Source organism: Octopus bimaculoides, chromosome Z, assembly GCF_046866305.1.
Source record: "Octopus bimaculoides isolate indiv1 chromosome Z, ASM4686630v1, whole genome shotgun sequence".
Classification (NCBI taxonomy): Eukaryota; Metazoa; Mollusca; class Cephalopoda; order Octopoda; family Octopodidae; genus Octopus; species Octopus bimaculoides.
In genome coordinates this window covers 32,184,508-32,210,043 of record NC_142944.1, presented here as the reverse complement: position 1 = coordinate 32,210,043, position 25,536 = coordinate 32,184,508, and the positions used below count along the sequence as shown (strand labels likewise).

The window sequence follows — 25,536 nt, the reverse complement described above, 5'->3', positions numbered from 1 at the left end:
AAAGTGGAAATGGCAAGACTGTATAGAATGCAAGAGGGTAATGTACAATTAATACCAGTGGTGATCGGAGCGCTGGGCTTAATCCCATTGAAACTTCAAGACTTCTTAAGGCAATCCCATCCAAAATTGATGTCTTGCAAAAGGCAGTCTTATTGGGCAAAGAGCACATCTTCAGGAAAGTATTATCTGTCTGAGGTCCTTGTTGTGACTTGACAGATGACTAAAGACTCAGGTGCATTTTTACCTACACTGTGTTACGGAGGAATAATAACATCTTTATGAGCATTTGTTTCGAATATTTACTCAATATATACATACATATATATATGAATATATCTATATCTATATCTATCTATCTATATATATATATATATATATATACATACACCCATATGTATATGTACATATATATATATCTTTACATATATTTGAAGAAAAGCAACAAAAATTCAATAGGTTATATTGAATTTTTATGTTCTGAGTTCAAATTCCACTGAGATCATCTTTTTCTTTTACTCTTTTGGGGTTGGTAGAACGAGTACCTGTTGAGCATTGGGTTTAATGTAATCAACTTAACTACTCCTGGGGTGAGAGTATAAAAAACTAAACCCCTCTACCAAGCCATGACAAACCAGTGTAACAGTACGTACGTTTCGTACAGACTTCATTTATTCATCAAGATGGTATTTTTCTTCTCTTACTCTTGTTTTCTGCACACATCTACAAAATGACTTTCTAAAATGAAATTCCATTATGCAGCTGAGGAGTACATTTTCATTACACATTTTATGTGGTGTTCTCACTACATGAATAAATGAAGTCTGTACGAAACGTACGTACTGCTATAACCTATTGAATTTTTGTTGCTTTTCTTCAAATTTTATTCACCAAATCTCTTGATTTTGTTTTTGGTTTTTACCATACCAAATTCTGGTGCCACATACATTTTAAGTACCACATTTAATCTTTTGATTAAATCCATATTATTATTATCTTTACATGTATATATATATATATATGTATATTTACACACATGCTTACACATACACATAACACAAATGGGCTAAGGTTCACTATAACGGTTTCAGATGTGTTTTCTATTGATGTACATCATGTAAAAAACACTGTTTTCTTCAAGTGAAGAAAATTGTTTACTGATGTAATTGATATGCTTATAAAAAAACGTGAAACAACTGTTGTGAACCTCAGCACATTTGCATCATTGTTTATACTACATCACACTCAGAGCCTTCTTTGTCTTGGATCTTGAGACTAAAGTGGACCATGAATTGGATGCTGGAGGATACCCTTGTGTGATTTTATGCATACATTGAGTGTGTTTGGTCTGTACATGTAGATATATGTGTAACTGGAAGGACAAATCTGTATGTACTATAGTGTGTACATGTGCGTCCATACACATTATTAATACTAGGATATGTTGCCCTTGTTATTAAAATATCTTGATTCTATTGGTCCCTGCAAATAATATGTGTGTGTGTATATATATAGAGGCAAGCTGGTAGAATTTTTAGCATGTCAAGTGAAATGATTTTATGGTATTTCATCCATTTTTATGTTCTGAGTTCAAATTCCACTGAGATCATCTTTTTCTTTTACTCTTTTGGGGTTGGTAGAACGAGTACCAGTTGAACATTGGGTTTAATGTAATCAACTTAACTACTCCTGGGGTGAGAGTATAAAAAACTAAACCCCTCTACCAAGCCATGACAAACCAGTGTAACAGAGTAGACTCATCAAACCAGTATGATCTCAAGCTTAAAAATCATGGCTTCCACACTGACAATGTATTGATGGAGAGAACATGTTGAAGCCATTGACCTGCAGTGGACTGAATATAGGCAATCCAATCCAATTCTCTATATATATACACACACACATATATTTATGTGTGTGTGTGTGTAAATATGTGTATATGTATATATATATATATATATATATATATATATATATATATATATATATATATATAATATTAGGGATAAAATCCAAAATTACAGGTATAAACTCAATTTATTAAAAATTAAAATTAAATTACACAGAGTAAAATATATATAAATATATAGTTTTAGGGAAAAGAACCAAGGTTCATGAACTCATTGATGGCAAAATGCATCTCATGAACAAAATGGAGAACAAGAAAAGAGGAAAAATTGAATTATGTATATATTGTGTTTTCATTTATTTTATATATATATATATATATACATACATACACAAACATGTGTGCATATATATATATATATATATATATGTATGTATGAATGTGTTTACTGTATGTATGTTGTATGCATGTTTACATATATGTATTTGTTTATTATATTAAAAGTTGGCAGATTACTCTGGAGTTTTGCCCTGGGTTGGGTTAGTTATTCAAGACTGTGAACAGAATCATCAATTTCTTTTTCTATCCTTGTGATTATTTCTCTTGTTCCAATGGAACTACCATTCTGCCGAGAGTATTTTATTTTCAAGCAACCTAAATCTTGCTTCTTGAAAAGTCTACTGGGCTTCTTTGTTCATACCATGTCCATAACTCGTTAGTATTGATTTTGATCATAATAATTCCTTACCAAGGGAATCAATATCTTGTCAACAACAACAATAGTAGCAACACCAAAAGCATTGATTTTATTGATATTTCTAGTATTCATTTTAAATATTTTAAAATTGTTCTTTTATCTCATTATCTTCTTCTTCTATCATTTATTATCTATTTACCTTTCCTTCTACCAAGCTCCATCATCATTGTACAAGTCATTTTCTAACATAAAAAAAATTAATGTAAAATTCAGGTTCACAAAATGTGTGGCACTTCAAATCCAGATGGTGTACTAAATATATGTGGAATATGGAAATATATGTACACACACACACACAAATGCATTTATGTGTGTGCTTGTGTCTGTGTATGTATGTATGTTTCTACTTAAATAGATATGTATATGTGTGTACGAGTATGTGTTAGTATGTAACTATGCAAGAAAAAAAAATATATATATATATATATATAGATGCATCTAGGTTTACAAATGAAGGAAAAAACACTCAGATCTTGTAGAAGAGTTTGTTTATGTGAACCTGAAGTGTCCCTGTGTCCCAGCTCCAATTTTTGCAGCAACACAATGCACAAGTACATATACCAACATCTTTAACACAATATAGCAAATATACTTTCATACATACAAACATGCATGTGTGTGTGTGTGTGGGTGTGGATGGGTGATTGTTTGTTTGTGTGTTTTATATGACTTAAATAGTTATTACACATGCTGAAAATGTGCAGTTTGATACATGTATAATTTCAAGCAACCAACCCTTTGGTTGACTTCACCAATTAGTGGTTTAAGAACATATGGAGAGAAAGAGAGAGACAGAGAGAGAGAGAAAGACAAACACAGAGTGTGTGTGTATGTATGTGTATGTGTGCATTTATGTTAGTATGCAATTAGGTGTGTAGGTATGTATGGATGTTTGTATGTAAGCATGCATGTGTGTATGTATGTGTTTATATATATATATATATATATATGTGGCGTGCACTCTCAGACATGCAAGCTATGCGCTGCATGTCTTGTTATATAATCGGAAAATTAGATAAAATAGTTACTTTCTTGCAAAAAATAATCCGTCCAGTTTTCGAAATATTCTGTCTCCCCTTCCCCTCTCTCAGTGACTAGTAAAAGCTTTGAGAAGGTAGGCATTGAGAATCCAGCATATAGACACTCCCTAACTCCCTATCTATGTTAGTTTGTCCTTCCTTCTTTCAAGTCTCTCTCTCTTATTGACCTGTCAAAAGTTATGCTAAGACCGATCTCCCCTTCCCCTCTCTCAGTGACTAGTATGAGAAGGTATGCATTGAGAATCCAGCTTATAGACACTCCTTAACTCCCTATCTATGTTAGTTTGTCCTTCCTTCCTCCCCCCTCTCTCTCTCTTAGTGACCTGTCAAAAGATATGCTAAGACCGATAGCATATATATTTTGTACCCCTTCCTCTCTCTGTCAGTGATTCCACAAATTTATCATAGGAAGTAATGCTTTCTGATAATAGCATGACCCCCACCTCTCTATCTCTTTGTTAGCTGGTTCTGTTTTGTTTTGACCGGAACTAGAGCAGTTCTCAAGAACTGCTATAATTAGCCATAATTCTTGGAACAGCCTGGCGGTAAGTTTGAATTTTTTATCCAAAACATCTGTTTGCACTATTATATTTTTGGAGTGTTCTGAAAACAAAAATATTTAATTTGACTAACGTCATTTTTCCGTTTTTTTTTTGCTTTTTTTTTTAAATTTACTTACAATATACGCAGATGCTTACACGTGTGTTACTTTTTTCCAAATGAGTGAAATGTGTGTTATAAGCGATATTTTGAGAAATAGATTTTCGAAAAGAGACTTCGATGAAAAACAATTAATTATAAACGGTGGGTAACCAAAGAACTCGTATATTTAATCAGTAAATATGACCAAAAAAATGGAAAGTCATCTAGATACAGCTTCTATCTTCACTGGTCTGTCAATCCAGTGATTTCTTATTTTTGTTAGAAGTATTCAGTGACATTTTTTCTTTTACTGACGTCTTATTTAATATCCAGAGTAAAAGTCATGACATAGTGTATTGTAAAGAGCAAATAGATAAAACTAGAACTGTACTCGAAAACAAACTTGATAATTTTTCAATCTTTTATGATATATTAGGGGAAAAATATGGAGTCGAAGCAGGAATCGGAATTCAGAGATCCAAAAATATATCTATTGAGCCTCAACGACATTATTAGAATGCATTGTAACAAAATTATCAGTACAGTAGTTGACCAAATAAAAGCATGATATTCATTCTTAGAAGAGTTTAAATTCATGGAACTTTTGAATTTCAACAAAGTTGATGAATATTGCAAACAATTTCCTGTGGACTCTATACATTCTTTAAAAATCACTTATGGCAGATTTTTTGATGTAATTCGATTACAAAGTGAGCTCAATGTGACGTATTCAATGGAAGATTTTAAAAAGCGAAGTTAAGTCATTTAATGAGTTACATTTACAGCAGTGACCTTGTTGAAGCTATGCCAGAACTCTTCAATCTGTGCAAGTTGATTTTGACAATTCCATCTACCGCTGCTTCTGTAGAGCGATCCTTTTCTGCATTAAGTAGAATCAAAACATACCCATGAAATGCGACAGGAGAAAGAAGACTGTCTAGGTTAGCACTAATGTCAATTGAAAAAGATTTATTACAACAATTGATGAAAAGAGATTTCTATGAAAATGTGATAGATATATTTGCCCAGGAAGATCGAAGAATTGAATTAATTTATGAGGTAAATAACATTTTAGAACCTTAAAAAAAAAAATTAATATATTAAAGGGCATATATTACAGGCTTTGGTTAGTGTTTGTTATAGTGTAAGGTTCGACCATCTTACATCAGTATTGTTTGGCAGGAGAAATGGTTCGACTTCTTCGTCACGCCGAACCTACATAGGTTTTCCTTTCTGTGATGCTGGGTGTAGTCTATTTACGGCCGTAAATGTCTTGTTTCAATCTCAGAGATGTTGACTTCTGCCACAACAGTTTTGGGGGGCTTTTTATAATGTTGAATTTTCACTGTCTTTCATTGTGTGTATTCATGTATATGAGTGTATTTTCAATGTGTGTGCGTGAGACGTAGTCTTTTAATATACGGAGTTCAGTAAGTCTCAGAACAGTGCTTGAGTATCGATAATTTTCCCAGAATTGACAAGTAGCATGATAAAACACCTGACTTGTCTTCCAGGGCGTAACGATCTTAAAGCATGGCCATATAATGTAACTAAATGTGTTCTCTTAATTAAATCATTTCAATTTGATTCAGCTCAACCAATAGGTATAGGGGCTAATGCGGAATAGCACCCCTTTGAAAAACGAATTTTGTAAAAAAATTTTTTCTTATCCCTACCTTTAACAAAGATTCCAAATATGCAAAAATGTTAACAGAATCCAATTTCATCTTTATTACATTTCACTTATGATTTTTAGACTTTTTAAGGGAGAGTGAGGATGGGAAAGTACTGACGTTTCGAAGAGAGAGAAAAATACAAACAATACACTTATTTCAGGCTCATCTTTACAGAGCCATTTTTTATTCCCTGCTTATTCTAGGTCATACGGGGGTGATTGCATATTCAGAATCTCCCATATGTAAATTGTAGGAATACGAAAATTTATTTACTGAAAAATTGCTGGGGGGGGGGGGGGGGGGGGGGGGGAGGAGAAATTCATTGCATGCCCAACTCCGGAAGTCACCGCACGCCACTGATATATATGTATATATATATATATATATATATATATAAAAGATAGGTATGTATGTTTGGACATGTATTTCACGACTCAAGCTGTTATATCAGGAGTCACACATTTACAATATTTTCTCATCAGTCATTAATTTATATCAAGAAACCATTATAATATATTACAATATAACATACATAAACAAAAAAACATTAGTTGATCGCACAAACGCCGTATGTAGAATTCTATAAAAATTAATGGAAGATTAGGTATAGAAGATTTATTTACAGCAAAATAGAAACCAAAATAAAAATCAACACACAAATACAGTATACATGGAATACATTATGAAAGTGGCTTGGATTTAACAAACAATATTAAGATCTGACAATGATGATTTTTATCAATTGTAACATTATTTCCATTATCTTTACAGTCTAAAAGAAAAATGTAGCAAAAAAAAAAAAAAAAAAGATGCCGTTATATTCAACAATTCATTCTGATGATGAAGTGAAGGAGGTCACAAAATGTAAAGGGACATAAGGATACACAAAAGACTAATAAGGAAACATGAAAAAAAAAAAAATATTGTTAGAAAAGATTAAACTTGAGCATAGTCATGTCTTCAATATAATATGTATGAAAGAAAAGTTTTTCCTGATATACATACATATATATATATATCTTTTATCTTTTACTTGTTTCAATCATGTCATTAGACTGTGGCCAGGTGGGAGCACTGCCTTGAAAAATTTTAGTCAAATTAATCAACCCCAATACTTGTTTTTTTTTAAAACTTGGTACTTATTTTATTGGTTTCTTTTTTTATTTAAAAAAAAATTTTTCATTGCCCACAGGGAGCTAAACATAGAGGGGATAAACAAAAGGTTTAAGCTGATTACATTGACCCCAGTTCGTAACTGGTACTTGTGAGTGGATTTAGATGGAAAACTGAAAGAAACCCATTGTATATATATGTGTGTGTGTGTGTGTGTGTGTATGTTTGTGTGTCTGTGTTTGTTCCCCCCTCCCATCGCTTGACAACCGATGCTGGTGTGTTTACATCCCTGTAAATTAGTGGTTTGGCAAATGAGACCGATAAAGAATAAGTCCTGGGGTTGATTTGTTCAACTAAAGGTAGTGCTCCAGCATGGCCACAGTCAAATGACTGAAACGAATGAATGACCACAACTCAACATACTCTAACACACATATGTATAAACACACATACATACATAAGCGCGTACATGCACACACCTACACACACAAACGCAATCCGCCCATTCCCCAGTAAAAAATCACACACATATACACACAATACAATCCCAACAAACACAGACATACACACAAGTCCCCAACAAACACACCCACATGTATACACGCACACACTGCACTAACAATACAAAAAAACAAAACAAAATCATTCACAAATGCAGCACACACACACCTGGAAAACTACATAAATCATACCCACGTATACACACACACACAAACGCATACTCAGTACCAACTACCAACATGCACAGAACATACCTGCACATACATATACACCACCCGGATAAACCCAACACACATGGACACACACAGAACCCCTGATAAATACAACACACACACATACGCACCACCATCAGGACAATTATAACAACACATACATACTCAGACAGACACACACACTCGCATAACATCCCCACCAATGCAAAACACAGAAACATACACATACACACACACAAAGAAACACATCCATGCACACACAAATGTGCACATACCATCCTACCAAATATAAAACACAAGCACATGTATATTATACACACACATAAGACGTCCACAGAGGCACACACACACCATTCTGACCTCTAAGACCAGTCCCAAAAACCACTGAACCATGACAGACCAGCCCAGAAACAAAAAAAATCCCTTTGATTCCACATTGCTCTTCTTCCCACACTGTCCCTTAAAATAGCAAGCATTCCTTAGCTACAAACAAGACAAAATGCCAGAAAGACAGGTCAGTTATTCCTCTACAATTTTTTGTAAATTCTTAAATATATCTCCTTCTGTGTGTGTATATATGTATATATATATATATATATATATATATATACTACCAAACAAACATGATTTTTATTGAAATCATAATACTTTTTGGAGTCCCGTTCTGATTACTTTCAAAAATGCTTTCTTGTGAACTGTTTTAACATTTTCTTATCATTATCAGAGAATGTATATATGTATTTTAATACTTTTGTGATAACCAGTACTTAACACAACAAAGCTGAAACAAAGCTTTACATTTTACTTTTGACAATCTTTTTCTAAAAAAGTGAAACCGGTCAAGTGAATAAATATCTTTAAAATTGCATTTTCAAACCTTCTTTCATATATATTTCCACTCGTGCAGTACCTTACAACTTTATTTTGTTATATATATATATATATATATATATATATATATACTTTATTTAAAAGCAGCAGAAATATAACAAAAAAACTGTTACTCTGAGTTTCACGTTCCCGTTCATCGGACAGTTTTGTTAGAAATGGAGAAAGGATAACAATGCAATCGAAAGTAATATAAAATTTAAAACACATGGATTCGTTTGATTGGTTGTTTCAAATAACGGTCATGGATTGGTCGTTTCAATTAACGGTCATGGATGCGTAATGCACAGACCAAATAAATTTTAAAAAATATCGAAGAAAACCTTAAATAGAAAAATGGGCTTAAAATACATATTGTAAATAATTAATTATATTCGAATTAACGCATTAAAATCAAATCAATAAAATAAAGTATACGCTGCATTCAAAATAAAATAAAATAAAATAAAATAAAATTACAATAGCGTGTATGTATACAAGGCTATCCACAACATATATATATCTATATATAAATATATACATCGAAATACACAGCTGCATACACACAGACAATCTACGTATATAGGCCTATATTTACAAGGCACAGATATATACATAAGTACAAATCTACACACATATACGCACACACGCATTTAAGTTTGCGCGTGAAAAACCTATGCACTGGTAACGAAAATTGTATCTTAAGCTATGGAGTGGAGGGGTAAAGAGTAACGTATCTATAATAACGTTAAATATGGGAAAGAGGGTGGCGGGGGAATGTAGTTGTCATAAAAAAGGAAAAGAAGAAAGAAAGAGAAGAAAGAGAAAGAAAGAAAGAAAGAAATGGAAAAAAAGAAAGATAGCAAAGGAAGAAAAGAGAGGAGAGAAAGGCTGGGGATAGGAAGGAAGAAGTAGAGAGAGAAAAAATAAGCAAGAACATATAGTAAACGTGCATAAAAATTTAGATTGCGCATATATGCGTATACAAAAATGTATATAGCATCACGTATATAGATACATATGTTGATATGTACGCAAATACTTACGATCATAACCTTATACATGCGTATGTACACATACAAGTATATGTGAGTGTGAACCTAATCGCACATACGCATATATAATAATATAGATGCATGTATGTATAAATAAATATAAGCATATACTCATACCATGTTTCCACAAAAAAATATACGCACGAAATCATAACAGCATATGCACAAGTGCAAACCCAGGCCCTATATGTAAGCGCAGGTACATGTATATGAATATGTAAGTGCTGTAACTATACAGACATCTACATAAAAAAACCATTAGATCTCAGTGTATATATGCAGCCAACTTCTTAAATAAACCGCTGGGTGTATAAAGGTTAAAACCAGGCGAAAATACATGCATAAAAGAATACAAAGCGTTTTTTTTTTTAAATAAATAGAATAGAATGAAGTAAAAAGTAAAAACAAGGGAGAAGAAAAATTATGTATATAACAGACGAAGGTTTTCTTAAAATGACGCAGGGGTCTTTACAAAATTCTCACAACGCTAAATAAATCATTTATAATTCGGTACCAATCCAATAGCCAGATTGCACAATGGTTATAAGGAGTCAATCATAGTCAAAAATTTACCCATATGGAATATTACATGCAGACATTTTAAATTTGGACGCATGCCTACATGTGTTTAAAAGTTCGCGTCTTTGGTTTAGCGCCTTCTTATCCTGGAACAAGATATTCATTTTTTCCAATAAACAAAGATCACATTTCAATGGTCTCTTATGGGCACCGTGTCTGTAAGGCGATGCTTTGCCTAAAATCCCCCATGTCACGTTGAAAGGCTGGGCTTCATTCTCCTTTAAATGCCAGACGTATTTTGCCAGGCTCGTCTTTGTCCTATTTTCAGGGTACCTAAAAGAATTTTTATGCGAATACAGTCTGGTTTTGAAAGAATTTTCTGTAGCCCCTGTATATGTTCTATAATCATGCGAGCCTTCTATCTGGACTTTGGCCCTATATACGATGCCTTTTTCTAGACATCTTCCTTCCAACGGACAGGAGGTTGGGTCTTTGCAAGCTGGTCTGCATTATTGTTTTTGGTAATTATTTTATTGTTGTGCTGGCTGATTAAAGAGGTGAAGTTCTTGCAGCAAGAATAGCTAATCTTAAGCGTTCTTCTGTTAAATATTCTATAAAACTTATGATCAGGTTGAAAGTGCCTAGTGATTAATTTTAAGAATTCTTTACCTATATTCATTCTTACGGCCATATTGAAAGCCGGGTTGAACCACAAAACTTTCCTAGTTCTACGTGCCGGGCTGCTGCCAGCATTAGATTGGGTGTACTGGATCCTCTCAGAGAATCCACTATTCCTTAAAGCACTATCATAATACGGTGCCGCGTTGCGGAATGTTGCTTCGTCTGCAGAAATTGACGAAATTCGCCTACCTACGTTACTAAGTTTCTAAGAATAACAGGCAGATGGTTGGATTCTCTGCTGATATAAGATAGTTTGTCGTTTGGTTTATGGTAAGGCTTAAATATATTCGAATCCAAGTCTAAATTTACGTCTAAGAAATCTACTTTTTTTAGGTTGGTATCTACTGTAATCCGTAAACCTATCCTTTGGAAGAAAGCTATAAGATCCTTCCTGAGCTTATCTAGTTCGTGGCCGTTTAAATTATGGGTGACTATAAGACCGTCATCCCTATATAATCCTGCGTCTATAAACGGAAATTCCTGTTTTAGATAATGCAGAATGTAAGCCCCTATAAGCGTGCACAATTCCGCCCCGTCGTATGCCCCCATCGGTACATCGAAAAGAGAATCTTCACTATTTTTAATCCAGGTGGATCCTTCATGAAAAAGTAGCGATTTTCTTGCGTGCATAATAATGTCTATTTCTGAGCTATCGATGTTGACATACTGCTTGGCGAATTCTAACGCTCTCAGGAGCAAAGATCTGGATATTGATGGGTAAAAATCAACAATATCGAACTGTGTAAATTTGCAGCTGCGCTTATTACTAATCCCCTTAAACCAATCTATAACTGACTTATTATTTTTCCAAATCCGTAAATTTAAATCACTATCTAACTTAATTAAAATCCGGTCTAAAATATATTTGCTAATAATCCCAATTTCAGTCTTAGCAGGATTAATTAATCTACATTTGGGGTTTCTATTAAAATTATCTTTATGGTCTTTTAGGGTGACAAAAGCAGGTCGGGGAGATAGGTATTCTATTCTATCGCTAATCTTAAGATTGTTAGCTATTCTTCTTGCTTCCAAATTCACCTCTTTATGGAAAGTTTGAGCGATCCTACACAAGTAGGAAGATACAGCTGAAAACGGGAACAAGTACGGAATCAAATCTTCCAGGAACCCGCCACCTATTCCGGAATTAGAACCCTTCGAGAAGGACCTTTTTGATCTCATTAGAAAAATCAAATTCCGTAGGTACACCAACCATCTACAGAGAAATATGAAAGAAAAAATTACAGAGATCAATAACTCGAACAAGATCTTCGTTAATTCTGATAAGACTAAAAACTTATATGCAGTTGACAAGGATGTTTACAAGCGCCTAATTTCGAATTGTATCACTGACACATACAAAAAAGACAACACAAATTTATATAAAGAGGTGAATTTGGAAGCAAGAAGAATAGACAGTTTTTGGAGGAAAACATATATAGGGATTCTCAATGCTAATCTATATGTGTTATATATGTAGGGGCTACAGTGAAACAATTTTCCTTGAATGCCTATAATACTATTAACATGGCCCTGCTAAATATTAGTATTTGAGTGATATCAACACTTGATTTAAGGAAAAGGAACTACATCTCTCTCTCTTTCGTAAAAAAAAACCAATATAATTCCTATTAAGAAAAGATAGTTTATATGAATGTTAGCAGAGATTAAAAAAGAAAAGCTACAAAGTAAGGGAAAAATTCTATCCTTTGGTTTACTTCTTTCACATCTTTTTCCATAATAACCAGTAGCAATACATTCACATTTAAATGTTCGTCTTCCACCTGGACGTTTTATTTGACAACATCTTCCACCGTGTTTACATCTTCCTTTTGGACACAACCAGTCTTCACCTGAAAATGAAAGACAAAATGAGATACGTAGAAGGTTAGAACTTGATTTAACTTAGACAAATAGCATTTCTGTAACTAAAACAGGTTTTATTTCAATATTCTGTTGATTAAAATACCCCTTTGTTTAATATGCCAAGAATGGGTGCATGTACATATACAGTGTTTTTAGGCCATCTCAAGAGACAAAAACAATTGGACATAGGTTTGCATAGATCATTGTCAATGTCATCATTATTAACTTCCACTTTTCTAAGTGTGTGCATGGGTCAGATGGAATTTGTTGAGGTAGATTATTTTCTACAGCTGTTATCAACCCTCACCTGCTAGGGTCTTTCTCCCCCTCCTTTCCACCCTTTCTCCCACCCTCTATCTCTTTCACTCTTTCTCACTTACACATCATTATGTCTACTCCATATTTGGTTATGTTTCCCTGTTATTTCTGTTATACATTAACAACATCCCTATTATGAATAATGTACAATAAGGCGGTGTGGGTGATAGCTACATCTTTTGCAGGCAGATACTGTCCATACCTCCCGAAGAAAGATGATATGTTCTATGAACACACACACTGAATTATGTTTTCTCTTATTTCATAGAACTGAAGGGCAGCACCACCATAATCCTTTATAGGCTCTATGAGACTGATGGGAGCTGGTAAGGAATGTATTCTCAAACTAGGGATCTGGACACTGGCCTGGAATGTATTCAGGATGTTGAGGCAGTGATATTGGACTGAGAAGTGTGGCAAGTGGACTTTGTTGTGGACCTGGTTGGAGCCTAGCCATAATAATAATAACAACAACAACAACAACAACAATAGAGCTGGACCAAATGCTTGTAACAGAGTGATTTTTGCTAAAATCACTCCCGGACATGAAGGTGGTGTAGTAGCTTCCTGATTAGATTTGAACTGATTCACTTGGATTTTCCGTCAAGAACCACAGCCTAATAATATATCCATAAAAGGTGTGATTAGCTACTTGAACCTAATTTTTGTGGCCACAAAAGGCATCAATGCCCATGTTGATGTTTACTGGTCTGTTTCAAAGAAAAAGACAAGGAAATCTGTAGCAGTTTTGGCAAACGGCAAATGGCAAAAGAATTTAAATGTTATTGTTCTTGGTGTAATTACAGTAGCAGTCAAAAAGTAATCTGCTGGTCATGTGCTGCTGTTACCAATCGTTCATTGTGGTTGTTGTCAGCTTGGGTCAGCTGCTGTCCATCATCTCTGTTAGCTGTTTCCAATGTTATCTGTCAATGCTCTCTCTGTTGTTGCTCAAGCTCTCCCTATACTGTTTCTCAATGCTCTCTGGTTAAGTAGCTAAAGTGTGCTGAAGTTATACAGAGTAGTATACTTCACTGTACTGTGCCCATGAACAACACACTTAAGTATCAACAGCTCTGTCTACATAACTGCACGTAGGTACCACAATGTGGTATAGCTCAATGTATTGTGTCCATCAACAAAACACTTAAATATCAACAGTCCAGTCTACCTAGTTGTAAGTAGGAGGTATGACTGTGTTGTGTAGTTCACTTTACTGTACCCATGACCAACATACATAAATCTCAACAGTCCAGTCTACATAGGTGTAAGTAGGTACCACAGTGTGGTATAGTTCACTGCATTGTGTCTATTATGAGCACAGTTCAATTTCAATAGTCCAGTCTACCTAGTTATAAGCAGGAACCACCATATGGTATAGTTCACTGTACTGTGTCCATTACCAACATGCTTAACTGTCAACAGTCCAGTCTACCTATCTGTAAGTAGGTACCACAGTGTGGTACAGTTCACTGTACTGTGTCCATGACAAACACACTTAACTGTCTACAATCCACTTTACCTTGCTGTAAGTAGGTACCAGTCTGGTATTATTCACTGTACAGTGGCCATGACCATCACACTTAACTTTCCACTGGTCAGTCTACTTAGTGGAAAGTAGGTACCACCGTGTGATATAGTTCACTATACTGTGTCTATTGCCAACACACTTAACTATCAACAGTCCAGTGTACCTAGCTGGAAATAGCTACCACAGTGTGGTATAGTTCACTCTATTGTGTCCATAACGAACACACTTAAATGTTAAAAGTTAAGTCTACTTAGTTCTACATAGGAACCAAAATGTGGTATAATTTACTGTACTGTATCCATTACCAGCACCTTTAGCTGTCAAGAATCCAGTCTACTTAGCTGTAAGTAGGTACCACAGTGTGATATAGCTAACTATACTGTGCTCGTGACCAATGCACTTAACTATCAACAGCCCAGTGTAGCTGGCTGTAAATAGGTACCACAGTGTGGTATACTTCACTGTACTATATCTATGACCAAGACACTTAACTGTTTACACTTCAGTCAACCTAGCTGTAAGTAGGTACCACAGTGTAATATAATTCTCTGTACTATGTCCATAATGAACGCACTAAACTGTCAACATACCAGCTGTCAACATACTAAACTGTCAACATACTAGCTGTACATAGGTACCGCATTGTAGTATGTTCACTACTGTGTCTATGACCAACACACTCAACTGTCAACAGTCCAGTCTACCTAGCTATAAGTAGGTACCACAGTGTGGTATATTTCCCTGTAGCATTTCTATGACCAACACATTTTGTCCATGACCAAGACACTTAACTGTCAACAGTCCAGTCTTTCTAGCTGTAGGTTGGTACCACAATGTTTTATAGCTCACTGAACTATGGCCATGACACAAACACTTAACGGTCTACACTTCAGTCTACCTAACTGTAAGTTGATACCACTGTGTAGTATACTTCACCATACTGTATCCATGATCAACAGTTCAGTCTTCCTAGCTGTAGTTAAGTACCATGGTATAGCTCACTGTACTGTGTCCATGATAAATACACTTAATGTCAACAGTCCAGTCTACCTAGCTGTAAGTAGGTACCGCAATGTGGTATAGTTCACTGTACTGTGTCCATGATAAACACACTTAATGTCAACAGTCCAGTCTACCTAGCTGTAAGTAGGTACCACAGTGTGTTATAGTTCCTTGTACTGTGTCCATGACCAACACACTAAACTGTCCACAACCCACTCTAACAGTAAGTAGATTCCACGGCGTGGTATAGTTCACTGTTCTGTGTCCATTAACAACACACTTAACTGTCCACAGTCCAGTATACCTGGATGCAAGTAGGTAGCACAGTGTGGTATACTTCACTGTACTGTGTCCATGAAGAATACACTTACATGTCAACAGTCCACTCTACCTAGGTGTAGGTAGGTATCAGTGTAGATTAGTTCAATGTACTGTGTCTGTGAACAACACACTGAACTGTCAACAGTCCAGTCTACCTAGCTGTCAGTTGGTACCACAATGTGGTATACTTCACTTTACTGTGTTCATGACCAACACATTTAAATGTCAGCAGTCCATTCAACCTAACTATAAGTAGGTATCACAATGTGATATAGTCCACTGTATTGTCTCCATGACCAACACACTTAACAGTCCACCTCACTGTACGTAGATACCACAGTGTGGTATACTTCACTGTACTGGGTCCATAGCCAACTTTTATTTTGATTCTCACATATAAAAGCTATGATTTTCATCAAAGTACAGAGAGATTCCAAATAAGATATATGAAGCTCACAGAGTCATTTTGTGAGCTTTGGTCACCCTGTGTTGTAAATAGATTGGGTACCCTCTATGTTAAACGTAAAATAATTTTCACTACAACAAACATACATGTATCAAGTGTGACATGCAGTTTTACACAAATGAAACAGACAAACTTTTAAAACATGTTACTTTTCTTAATTATCTAGTTAATATTAAAGTACATGGATCGCTGAGCTTAATTGTACAGAGTGGTTAACTGGAATTTGAGAAGTACAGAGGCTGATTCTCTGTAGCGGCTTCCTGGCCACTTTCTAAAAAAGGCAGTGAGCCAGCACATTGAGTGAGATGCTTAGTGACACTGTGTCTGTTTTTACATTCTGAGAGTTCAAATTCTGCCAAGATCACCTTTGGGGTGCATAAAATTGCACACTGGGGGTTTAATGGCCTGTTAAAAAGAGGGAAAGTACATATTTTATTACCATTACTTTTCAGAATAAAATTATTACTTAACTCTTAAAAATAACTTTATTCTACCAAGCTCAGCAAGAACTTCATTATTTAACATATACAGACTTACAGACTTTTCAAAACTTTGCATAGACTAAAGATTTTACTCATAATTTAATGCACTCACAAAAAATTTATCATATTTTTTCCAAAGACTAACTCCAAAAAACTTTAGAATGACTAAAGATTTATCTCAGTCCCAAAGCACAAATTTAGCCTACTTCTAGACCGCTCAATAAAGAGTTTGTTTATATTCAATTCCAAAAGTTTTTCCAACAGATTATTGGAACCAGCTATATTGTTCCAAACTGCAGCAATCCTTACTTTCGCTAAAAATTAGTTATTCTGTATAGTCACATTGAACAGGAAAGATTGTTCAACATTGTTAGGCAGACAGTCGCTCTAGATGGTTCAATCTTAGTATCCAGAGCTCACAACACCATTTTTCAATTTCAAGCTTGAAGCAGAATTGCTGAAAAGCGCTAAAAGGCAGCTTTTAATTATAATAATAAGCACAAGAAAGACTAAAAACTTAAACATGACTTGAATGTTATTAACTTGTGTTATACTTACTCTATGGAGGCGCAATGGCCCAGTGGTTAGGGCAGCGGACTCGCGGTTTCGATTCCCAGACCGGGTGTTGTGAGTGTTTATTGAGCGAAAACACCTAAAGCTCCACGAGGCTCCGGCAGGGGATGGTGGCGAACCCTGCTGTACACTTCTACCACAACTTTCTCTCACTCTTACTTCCTGTTTCTGTTGGGTACTACTAAAGCAGCACGGTCCCGAACGCGCAGTCGCGAGTGGTCGATCTTAACCCTAACCCTAAACATGTATTCATTTACACACGCAGGTTAGGGTTAGGGTCAGGGCTAGGATCGACCACTCACGACTAGCTAGCGCGGACGCGCGTTCAGGACCGTGCTGCTTTAGTAGTACCTTTCTGTTGTGCCTGTAATTGAAAGGGTCAGCCTTGTCACACTGTGTCACGCTGAATATCCCCGAGAACTACGTTAAGGTTACACGTGTCTGTGGAGTGCTCAGCCACTTGCACGTTAATTTCACGAGCAGGCTGTTCCGTTGATCGGATCAACTGGAACCCTTGACGTTGTAAGCGACGGAGTGCCAGCAACAACAACATTTACTCTATGGTTCTGCTATTTATGTTCTTAACTTGACTGGTTCTGTTGTTTATACTCTAGCTTTGAGTTATATTTACAATACACATTTGTTCTTTCTTATCTCACAAAAAGGATATTAATAAAAGCGCTACATTTCGTTGTTTACTGTAGATATCAAGTGACATTGAATCTCAATTGTACTCACACTAAAACTGGTTCTTCCAGAAAATTTGAGATATTTCACTACTTTTTATCCTTTCTCACTACATTTTCTAGCTCCAGGTTCGATTTCTCACGACTTTTCAGGGTAGGCAAGTCTGGATTTAACGTTCGTGGGATTATGATCAAGAACTGTGTTATCTTTCAATTTAAATTTACAAAGACATATTTTTGTGAATGTGGATTCAGTTCTTTTTTGTCAATCATGACAAAATCTAGAAATTTTAAATCCACTGAGAAACCTTTAGAAAGTATTCGAAAATAAATAAATGAATAAGATCCAAGTTTTGATAAAGGCAGAAATAAAGAAGTCATTCAATTTTCTAATGAATTTTGGCGAGTGAAAATGTTAAATGAAACTTTAGTTGAAAAATATCAAATAGTTTACTAGAAAAAAGAGCTCGGTTACAAACAAACTAACGTTTCTCGGATATAAAATAAAGAAGACAAAAATATAAAAAGAAACTAAAAATATTGAAGTCGTTGTCTGGGCCAGGTATTCAAATGTCAGGAGACAAACTGGCAGAATCATTTATAACACACATTTACAACGCGGCATTTCGTCAGTCTGAGTTCGGGTCGACTTTGCCTTTCATCCTTTCAGGGGCGACAAAATAAGTACCAGTTGAGTACTGGAGTCAACGCAATCGACTTACCTCCTCTCTCAAATTTGCTGGCCTTGTGCCAAAATTGAAGATCAATGTTAGAGCTAGTGATATAAGTTGGCGGAGGTAAAGAATACGTACACCATAGGTTTTCGGCATAACAAAAACCCTAACTATCGTGTGTACGTATTCTTTACCTTCGCCAATAAGTTTACATTTGTGACTGATTTCATCATTTACTGTTTTTTCTTTCTATTTGCACAATTTTACACTTTCATTTTATGTAACAAATTGGAAGCGTAGTTTCTTTCTTTTTCTATTTTTTAAAACTTATTTATAGAAGAATCGCTAGCGCATCGGACAAAAAGGGGTAAATTTTCAGATTAACACCTGCACGATTTTCACTAGGGTGTTAGGGTCAGGGTTACAGTTTTAGGGTTAGGGTTTAGGGACAGAATTCCCTAACCCTAAAACCCTAACCGTAACACCATAGTGAAAATCGTGCGGGTGTTAATCTGAAAATTTACCCCAAAAGGCTTAGAATGACTAAAAGTTTATCTTAGTCAATTTCAGCCTACGTCTAGACCGCTCAGTGAAGAGTTTGTTGATATTCAAAAGGCTTTTCCAATAGACTATTTGAACCAGCCATATTGTTTCAAACTGCAGCAATCCTTACATTCACCAAATTCAGCCTACAGTTGCAACGAAATGAATCATGTATACATCTAATGTCATCCATGGAAGCCCTTGGCAGATGTATTACTAATATAATTGTGTTACCTGGTGTGCAAGATCGCCTCAGGGACAGAAACAAATCTGTATGATAATTTTATATTCAAAGGAAAAAAGAATTATTTCTTGGTGAAACAACAAAAGCAACATTAAACCAAGAATTAAACAATGGAGACATTTCTGATGTTCAGTATGTTGTGGGCGGAGCAGATTCGCATCAAAAAGTAAGGATCCACTAGACTGCTATCCAGGTAATATCGTCCATAGATGAAGGGCTACCACAATGAACATTGCATATCAGTGTTGTAGCTTACTTGTGATCGTGAACTGATAATTTTGAAGTTGGGGTTCAAATTCCTAAAAGTGCAATACATTTTATGCTGCAACATGGGGAAATATTGAATATTTCTTAGACATGTTTTCATCAATAAAATCCTTAGAAAGCATTGATTTTGATTCCGTTCATGAGGAAATCGTTGATTACTGTTTTTTTCTTCTCTATTTGCGCCATGCACATTTGCATTTTAGGTAACAAGTTGGAAGCTTAGTTTCTTTCATTTTGTATTTGTTTTTTAAAGTTCAATTTGCTTATCTGTAGAAGAATTGTTAGTGCGTCAGACAAAAATGTTTAGCGGTATTTCTTCAGGCTCTTTTTGTTCTGAGTGCAAATCCGGCCTAAGTCAACTTAACCTTTTATTCTTCCAGTATCGTTAGTAATCAAGTACTGGGCCAATGCAATCGATTTGTCCCCTACCTTCAAAACTGCCAGCCTTGTACCAAATTTCTCATTTTGTGAGGCCTTCCTCAATATAATGCTTAATACCAGATGAACACTGATCGAGCAGACCTTATGATCAAAGAATTCTGATAACCGACACTTTTTATTAAGATTATGTATAACTACATGGGTAGAGATGGACTATATGTAATCTGAACCTTTCCCCCCCCCTTATTTATTAATTTTTTTTACGGAATCCCACGTTTTAGGCTATGGAGATTCCGATTCTGAAAAAAAAAATTTTGAAAAATTTCAATCCCCCCCCCCATCACCAAGCAGGCTATTTACATGCTAGAAATAACAGCCAAATCTCACAAAACTAGTGTTAGGGTTTGAGTTAGGGTTAGGTTTACCCTGTGGATCTATATAAAAACAGGGGGGGGGGGGGGGGGGGGAAATCGAAATTTTGAAATTGAGATTTTTGAAAAAAATTTTCCAGAATCGGATTCTCCATTGTCTGAAACATAGGATTCCGTAAAAAAAAAAAAAAAATTTAAAAGTGGGGGTATACCCAGATTACATATACTCCATCTCCATCACTACATGAGCTATTCCATCTGTTCATTTTCTTTCATTTTTGGAGCAAAGTGTATATTAGACAGCACTATTCATTGTGTCTTCCTTTATTTAAGATGACAGAGTGTAGTTTGAGAGAGATTTGACTGCTATTTCTAGCAGGTCGAATATCTTCAGTGTCCTGCCTTTACATCCATAAAACTAAATTTGCATTACTCAGCTGATGTCACTTCCGGCTCCTTTGTTTAACAGGTATGTAAATTCCGTTCAACTGGCCTCTGAGTACCACTTGACAATCTGTGTGGTACCATGAAGCTGGAACTGTAGTGCTCGAGCAACTCCACACCGTCATTCAGAAGAAAAGAATAATGGTTTTCCTATTAGCTTCAGATGCTTTATCTTCTTATTAACTCGTATGTTACCTTTTATAACAAATAATTCTTATATTATTGTAATTTATTATTTTTTTCTTGTGTGTATCTTTATTCATTTTTGTTTCTATTTTAGATTGATACTCTTCTAAAAACAAACCAGAGGCCAGAAATGCTGTTTATTAATTCACCTGTACTTACAAGATTCCAAGAAATAATAGAACATTTATTTTCTGCAATAGCCATAGAGAACTTGACCCGAACTAGAAGTTTATTGAATAATTAATTCCATAGAAGATTCCAAAGCTATCGAACCTATGTTTGCTAAGGGGACTGCAATCAAAAACTGAAACCGTTCGGCGAAATCATCTCGGTCGTTTATCTCTTGCTTCAAGAAAATTACTTTATATCATATCGTAGTCTCTAATGGCTTTTCTTCACACATGGAAACTTAGCAGAGACCACTTCTCTAATCAGATTTTTTGGTAAATTTCTGTATTAACACCTGCACGATTTTAACTCAGAAAAAAAAAACAAACTCGGATTTTTTGTGTGGAATCAAGTACCCTGACCTCCTAATATGCTGCAAATTTCTTATTTTGGTTCCGAAAAGGGGGAGGTGAGGAGTCATCGCTAAAGCGACGCCAACGATAGCAGGAACTTCACCGTTAGCGGCTCAGCCTATCTCAGATGCCAAAGGCTGGAAGAAATGATTCACTGACAGATCCCAATACTTATGGGACTTTGTTCCGTTTGGCTACGGGTACAGTGACCCTCCAAGTACTCGTGGAACCTAAAGTTTCATTTGTCAAATTCCCTTAGGTATCAACAAAAGCTTGTTTTGCTTTCGTAATGTCGAATTGTAAGCTCGTTGTTGGTCACGTTACATGTTTCAATTTTTAACCCGAACCTGTTTACTGGAGAGCTTTGTATATAAATAAAACCTGCCGACAGTATGTTCGGTTTATCGTCGTTTCTGAAAATTGCTATCAATGGTCTTGACTGTCAAGACTATTGATAAGGTTGCAAGACGCAACGAAAGTTTTAGGAAAATAAAAATAAGTGGAAATTTTACCGGTGAGTGTGTTAAATTTCAAGGCACAATAAGGAAATGACTCTCCCCAGTCACAACAGAATATGCTTCAACACACGAAATCACATAAAAAAAATCTTGCAAATCAAATCCAAAAGAAAAAAAAAAGAAAAGAAAACTGCTAATTTAAGAAAAAGTACCAGCATTACCTTCCCTCCAAAATGAATGAAAATAATTCCCCTCTTGAAATATTCTTCCCCCCCCTTTTTTTTCTATATGATGTTGAACAAGTTCAAAAATTTCGAGCATTCTTCATTTTATGGTAAAGTATGGCAATGTCTTTTTTTTAATCCTTACTATCTGCGCAGCTGAACTTGGCTCATTGCTATGCGAAACAGTGCTTTAGAGTAATAATAATTGATGTTCAAATGGTTTCAGTCCGTATCTCGTTAATGCTGGATTGTAAACTGCTTTCTTTTGGTAAAAATGAAAGACTGCTACCTTTTGTTCTTGCGTGTCTGCTTGGACACTGAAAATAGCTAAAAATTCATCAGAGGTGAACATATGTGCTGACCATCTTAACGCACTTTAAAACTTTTTTCTGGAGATAATTCGATCCTAAAGTGATGAATTGCACCAACTTCATATTCCTGTCTTTGTTGGAAAATTGAATGAGGTCAAATGTTATAAGCTATATTCTTCAGGCTTCTAAAGTTGGTCTTATGTATTGACCAATGCGAAGTAGCACAGGAACGTTTGTATTTTATGCTTTGACTTAAAAAAAAAGGGGGGGGGGGTCTCTCTAGTCGACTCATTATTTCCCGAGAAAATTGTGATGAAATTTTTAAAATTTAATAATTGCTTTGCTTTCATACCTCAGCTATTGTTAAAAAGTTGGCAATTTTATGAGTTAAATAGCATGGCTAAATCATTTGTACCAGACTACATAATTTGCCCCCTAAATTTTCTAGTTCAAATTCTAAGTGGCTAATTTGTTTTTTTTCAGTTGGGAAATAGAATTTCAAAAGCAATTCTGTCCTAACTATGAACACTGTATATTTTTTTGTACATTTTTCTTTCAAAATGAGAAGTTTCTAATTCTTCCTAATCTTTGCTGAAATTGTATTGAAACAATTTTTTTTTTTTTTTAATCATTGGTCCACACCACAAGGTTTCAGCACGCTCCCAGCATTACCACGGGCAATGGTGAGGATAAGTCATTGGGAAAGCCAAGCGCCCTCACGGGCATCACTTGACACCTCAATGAGGCGAGCTGCCAACGTTGACAAGAACTTTGGTTAGTGGCCCAGTCCCTCTGAACGTCTCAAATGCTACAGGTTGGAAGAGCTAGTTCGCTGTCAGGTCCCGATACTTCAGGGTTTTCTTCCGTTCGGCTACGGAAGCAATGACCCTCCTATTAATTGCAGCATCCAGGATGTGGGAGGGTGCAAAGGAATCACAGACTGTGATATCCTAAATGAGTTACCTGCGACAGTAAAGGACATGAATGACCCCCAACGACTCCAGAAATGAGGGGGATATCAATTTGAGCCAGGGTCCGCTTAATGACTAGGTTTAGCTCGGTGTGACGAGCGAATCGTCCCCACTAATGTATTTTCAAAGGTTGCTAGTTTTGTCTCCCATATGTCTGTTCGGACACTGAAAATAGCTAAGAATTCCGCAGTGTTTATCTATACTTTCGTTGGCAATAATTTCTCACCAAAATGATAAATTTCTCTAACAGTATATCACTAACACTGGCTTCAAAAGTTTAAATATTTGCCCTCACGATGAAGCAGAGGTTTTCTATAGGTAATCTTCAAGTTTAGAATGTAAAAACAGTAAATAAAAATATTCAAGGGAAATAATTGAACGGCTTACCAGTATTCGTTTTCTTTTAGCTGTTTATAAATAAATCACACACGTTTTTTTTTTCTAAAACCGCGACGGAAGGAGAGAACTTTGTCGATGGAAATGATTCGAATTAGAAAGTTTTGGGGTGCTGGGTAACATCTCTAATGACTTTTGAGGCACGCCAGCCCGTTTGCTGCGCTGCCGCGGGTGATGGCAAGGTGATGCGCTGGAACAACTAAGCGCCCTCACGAGCGTCACCAGTTACCTCTGCTATATTAAAATGTTTGTCGTGAAGTTTATAAACACCATAACGGGTCGATCCCATTGCGCTGCAACTTTTGAGCAACTGTTATGTTGTCAAGAGTGGAATGTGAAGAAAAAGGAATTGGAGAAATGGTTGGGTTAAATGTTATATGCTGTATCTTGTTTTGGACAAATAGAAAAATCATGATTGTTCGTGGGTATGCTTAAAATATACTAAATATTATTATTTTTTTTTTTTTTTAGTGAATACATACAGGTTGACTTTGCAGTTTGTTGATGTTACATTGCTTTTTCCTTGGTGTCATTAGATTTAATTTCAAGCAGCAATGTGAAAGAATTAATCGTTATCAATCGATTACTGTTTTCTATTTTTCATTTTGTGTGAGGTGTATCGTTAGAATATGTTATCTAATGTCTCCAACAACGTCTTTTTGGAACTAGTGAATGTCTCGTATTGATGCTGACATTGTGGTGTGTGCGTACGAGTAGATGTAATCGCCTTACCTCGGTTTTCCTTTCCTCGACTGCGAGTCCGTCTTGCGGTATCCGATCCTTGAAGCTTGCGCCGACCCAAGGTACACCAGGTATAGCAGCTGCTTCTGCCAAACCTAGACCGTCGCTTAACACGTCTTGTCCTGACCGCAGCCCCGTTCGAAAAGGGCACGAACGCCGATCGAGGCTCCCTCTGCGCTGTTTCCCCTTCCGGTCGACTCGCCCTTCTGGTCAGCCTCCCCAGACACTGACGTCATACCACAGACATCATGTTTGATGTTCTGGCAGATGCTAGCTAGAGCTAGGTGAAGGGATATGCAGGAAAAGTTATTGGTCTGAGTTAATCACGTGGCCAAATCACTTGTGCCTGACTACATAATTTGTCCCTTAGATTTTATGGTTCACATTCTATGCAGGTTGTTTTCATTGCTAGAAGAATTAGAAAACAGAATTGCTTTTGAAGTTGGATTTTTTAAATATCTACGAACATTGAGTATATTTTTTGTTGCGCACTTTTCCTTCGCAGTGTGTATCTAGTGAAAGACATTGAAAAGGATCAAGTTTCTTTCTCTGCAATATATTACTAGTTTTGTCTTGCACATTTATGTTCGGATACTGAGAATAGCTCAGAAACCTTAAGTGGTTAATATTTTCTTAATTTTTTTGTTGGAAAGTAA

General features: G+C 35.7%; 1 protein-coding gene and 1 long non-coding RNA gene across 2 annotated transcripts; one reads left to right on the top strand and one right to left on the bottom strand.

The window, feature by feature from the left end:
- Window positions 1-6,395: 6,395 nt before the first annotated feature.
- LOC149132204 (uncharacterized) lies at window positions 6,396-25,174 on the bottom strand. The gene is made up of 2 exons (XM_089365107.1): window positions 24,872-25,174; window positions 6,396-12,759 (listed from the first exon to the last, which is right to left on the bottom strand). Exon 2 carries the CDS (start codon window positions 12,086-12,088, stop codon window positions 11,099-11,101), a length of 990 nt encoding a protein of 329 aa, XP_089221233.1. The 5' UTR covers window positions 12,089-12,759; window positions 24,872-25,174; the 3' UTR covers window positions 6,396-11,098.
- Window positions 21,017-21,763, top strand: LOC149132205 (uncharacterized). The gene is made up of 2 exons (XR_016244737.1): window positions 21,017-21,258; window positions 21,353-21,763. It is a non-coding gene; the product is annotated as an uncharacterized LOC149132205 (long non-coding RNA).
- Window positions 25,175-25,536: the final 362 nt, after the last annotated feature.

Coding starts and splice junctions, on each gene's coding strand:
- LOC149132204 (XM_089365107.1), bottom strand. CDS start 12,088: ATGAGATCAAAAAGGTCCTTCTCGAAGGGTTCTAATTCCGGAATAGGT.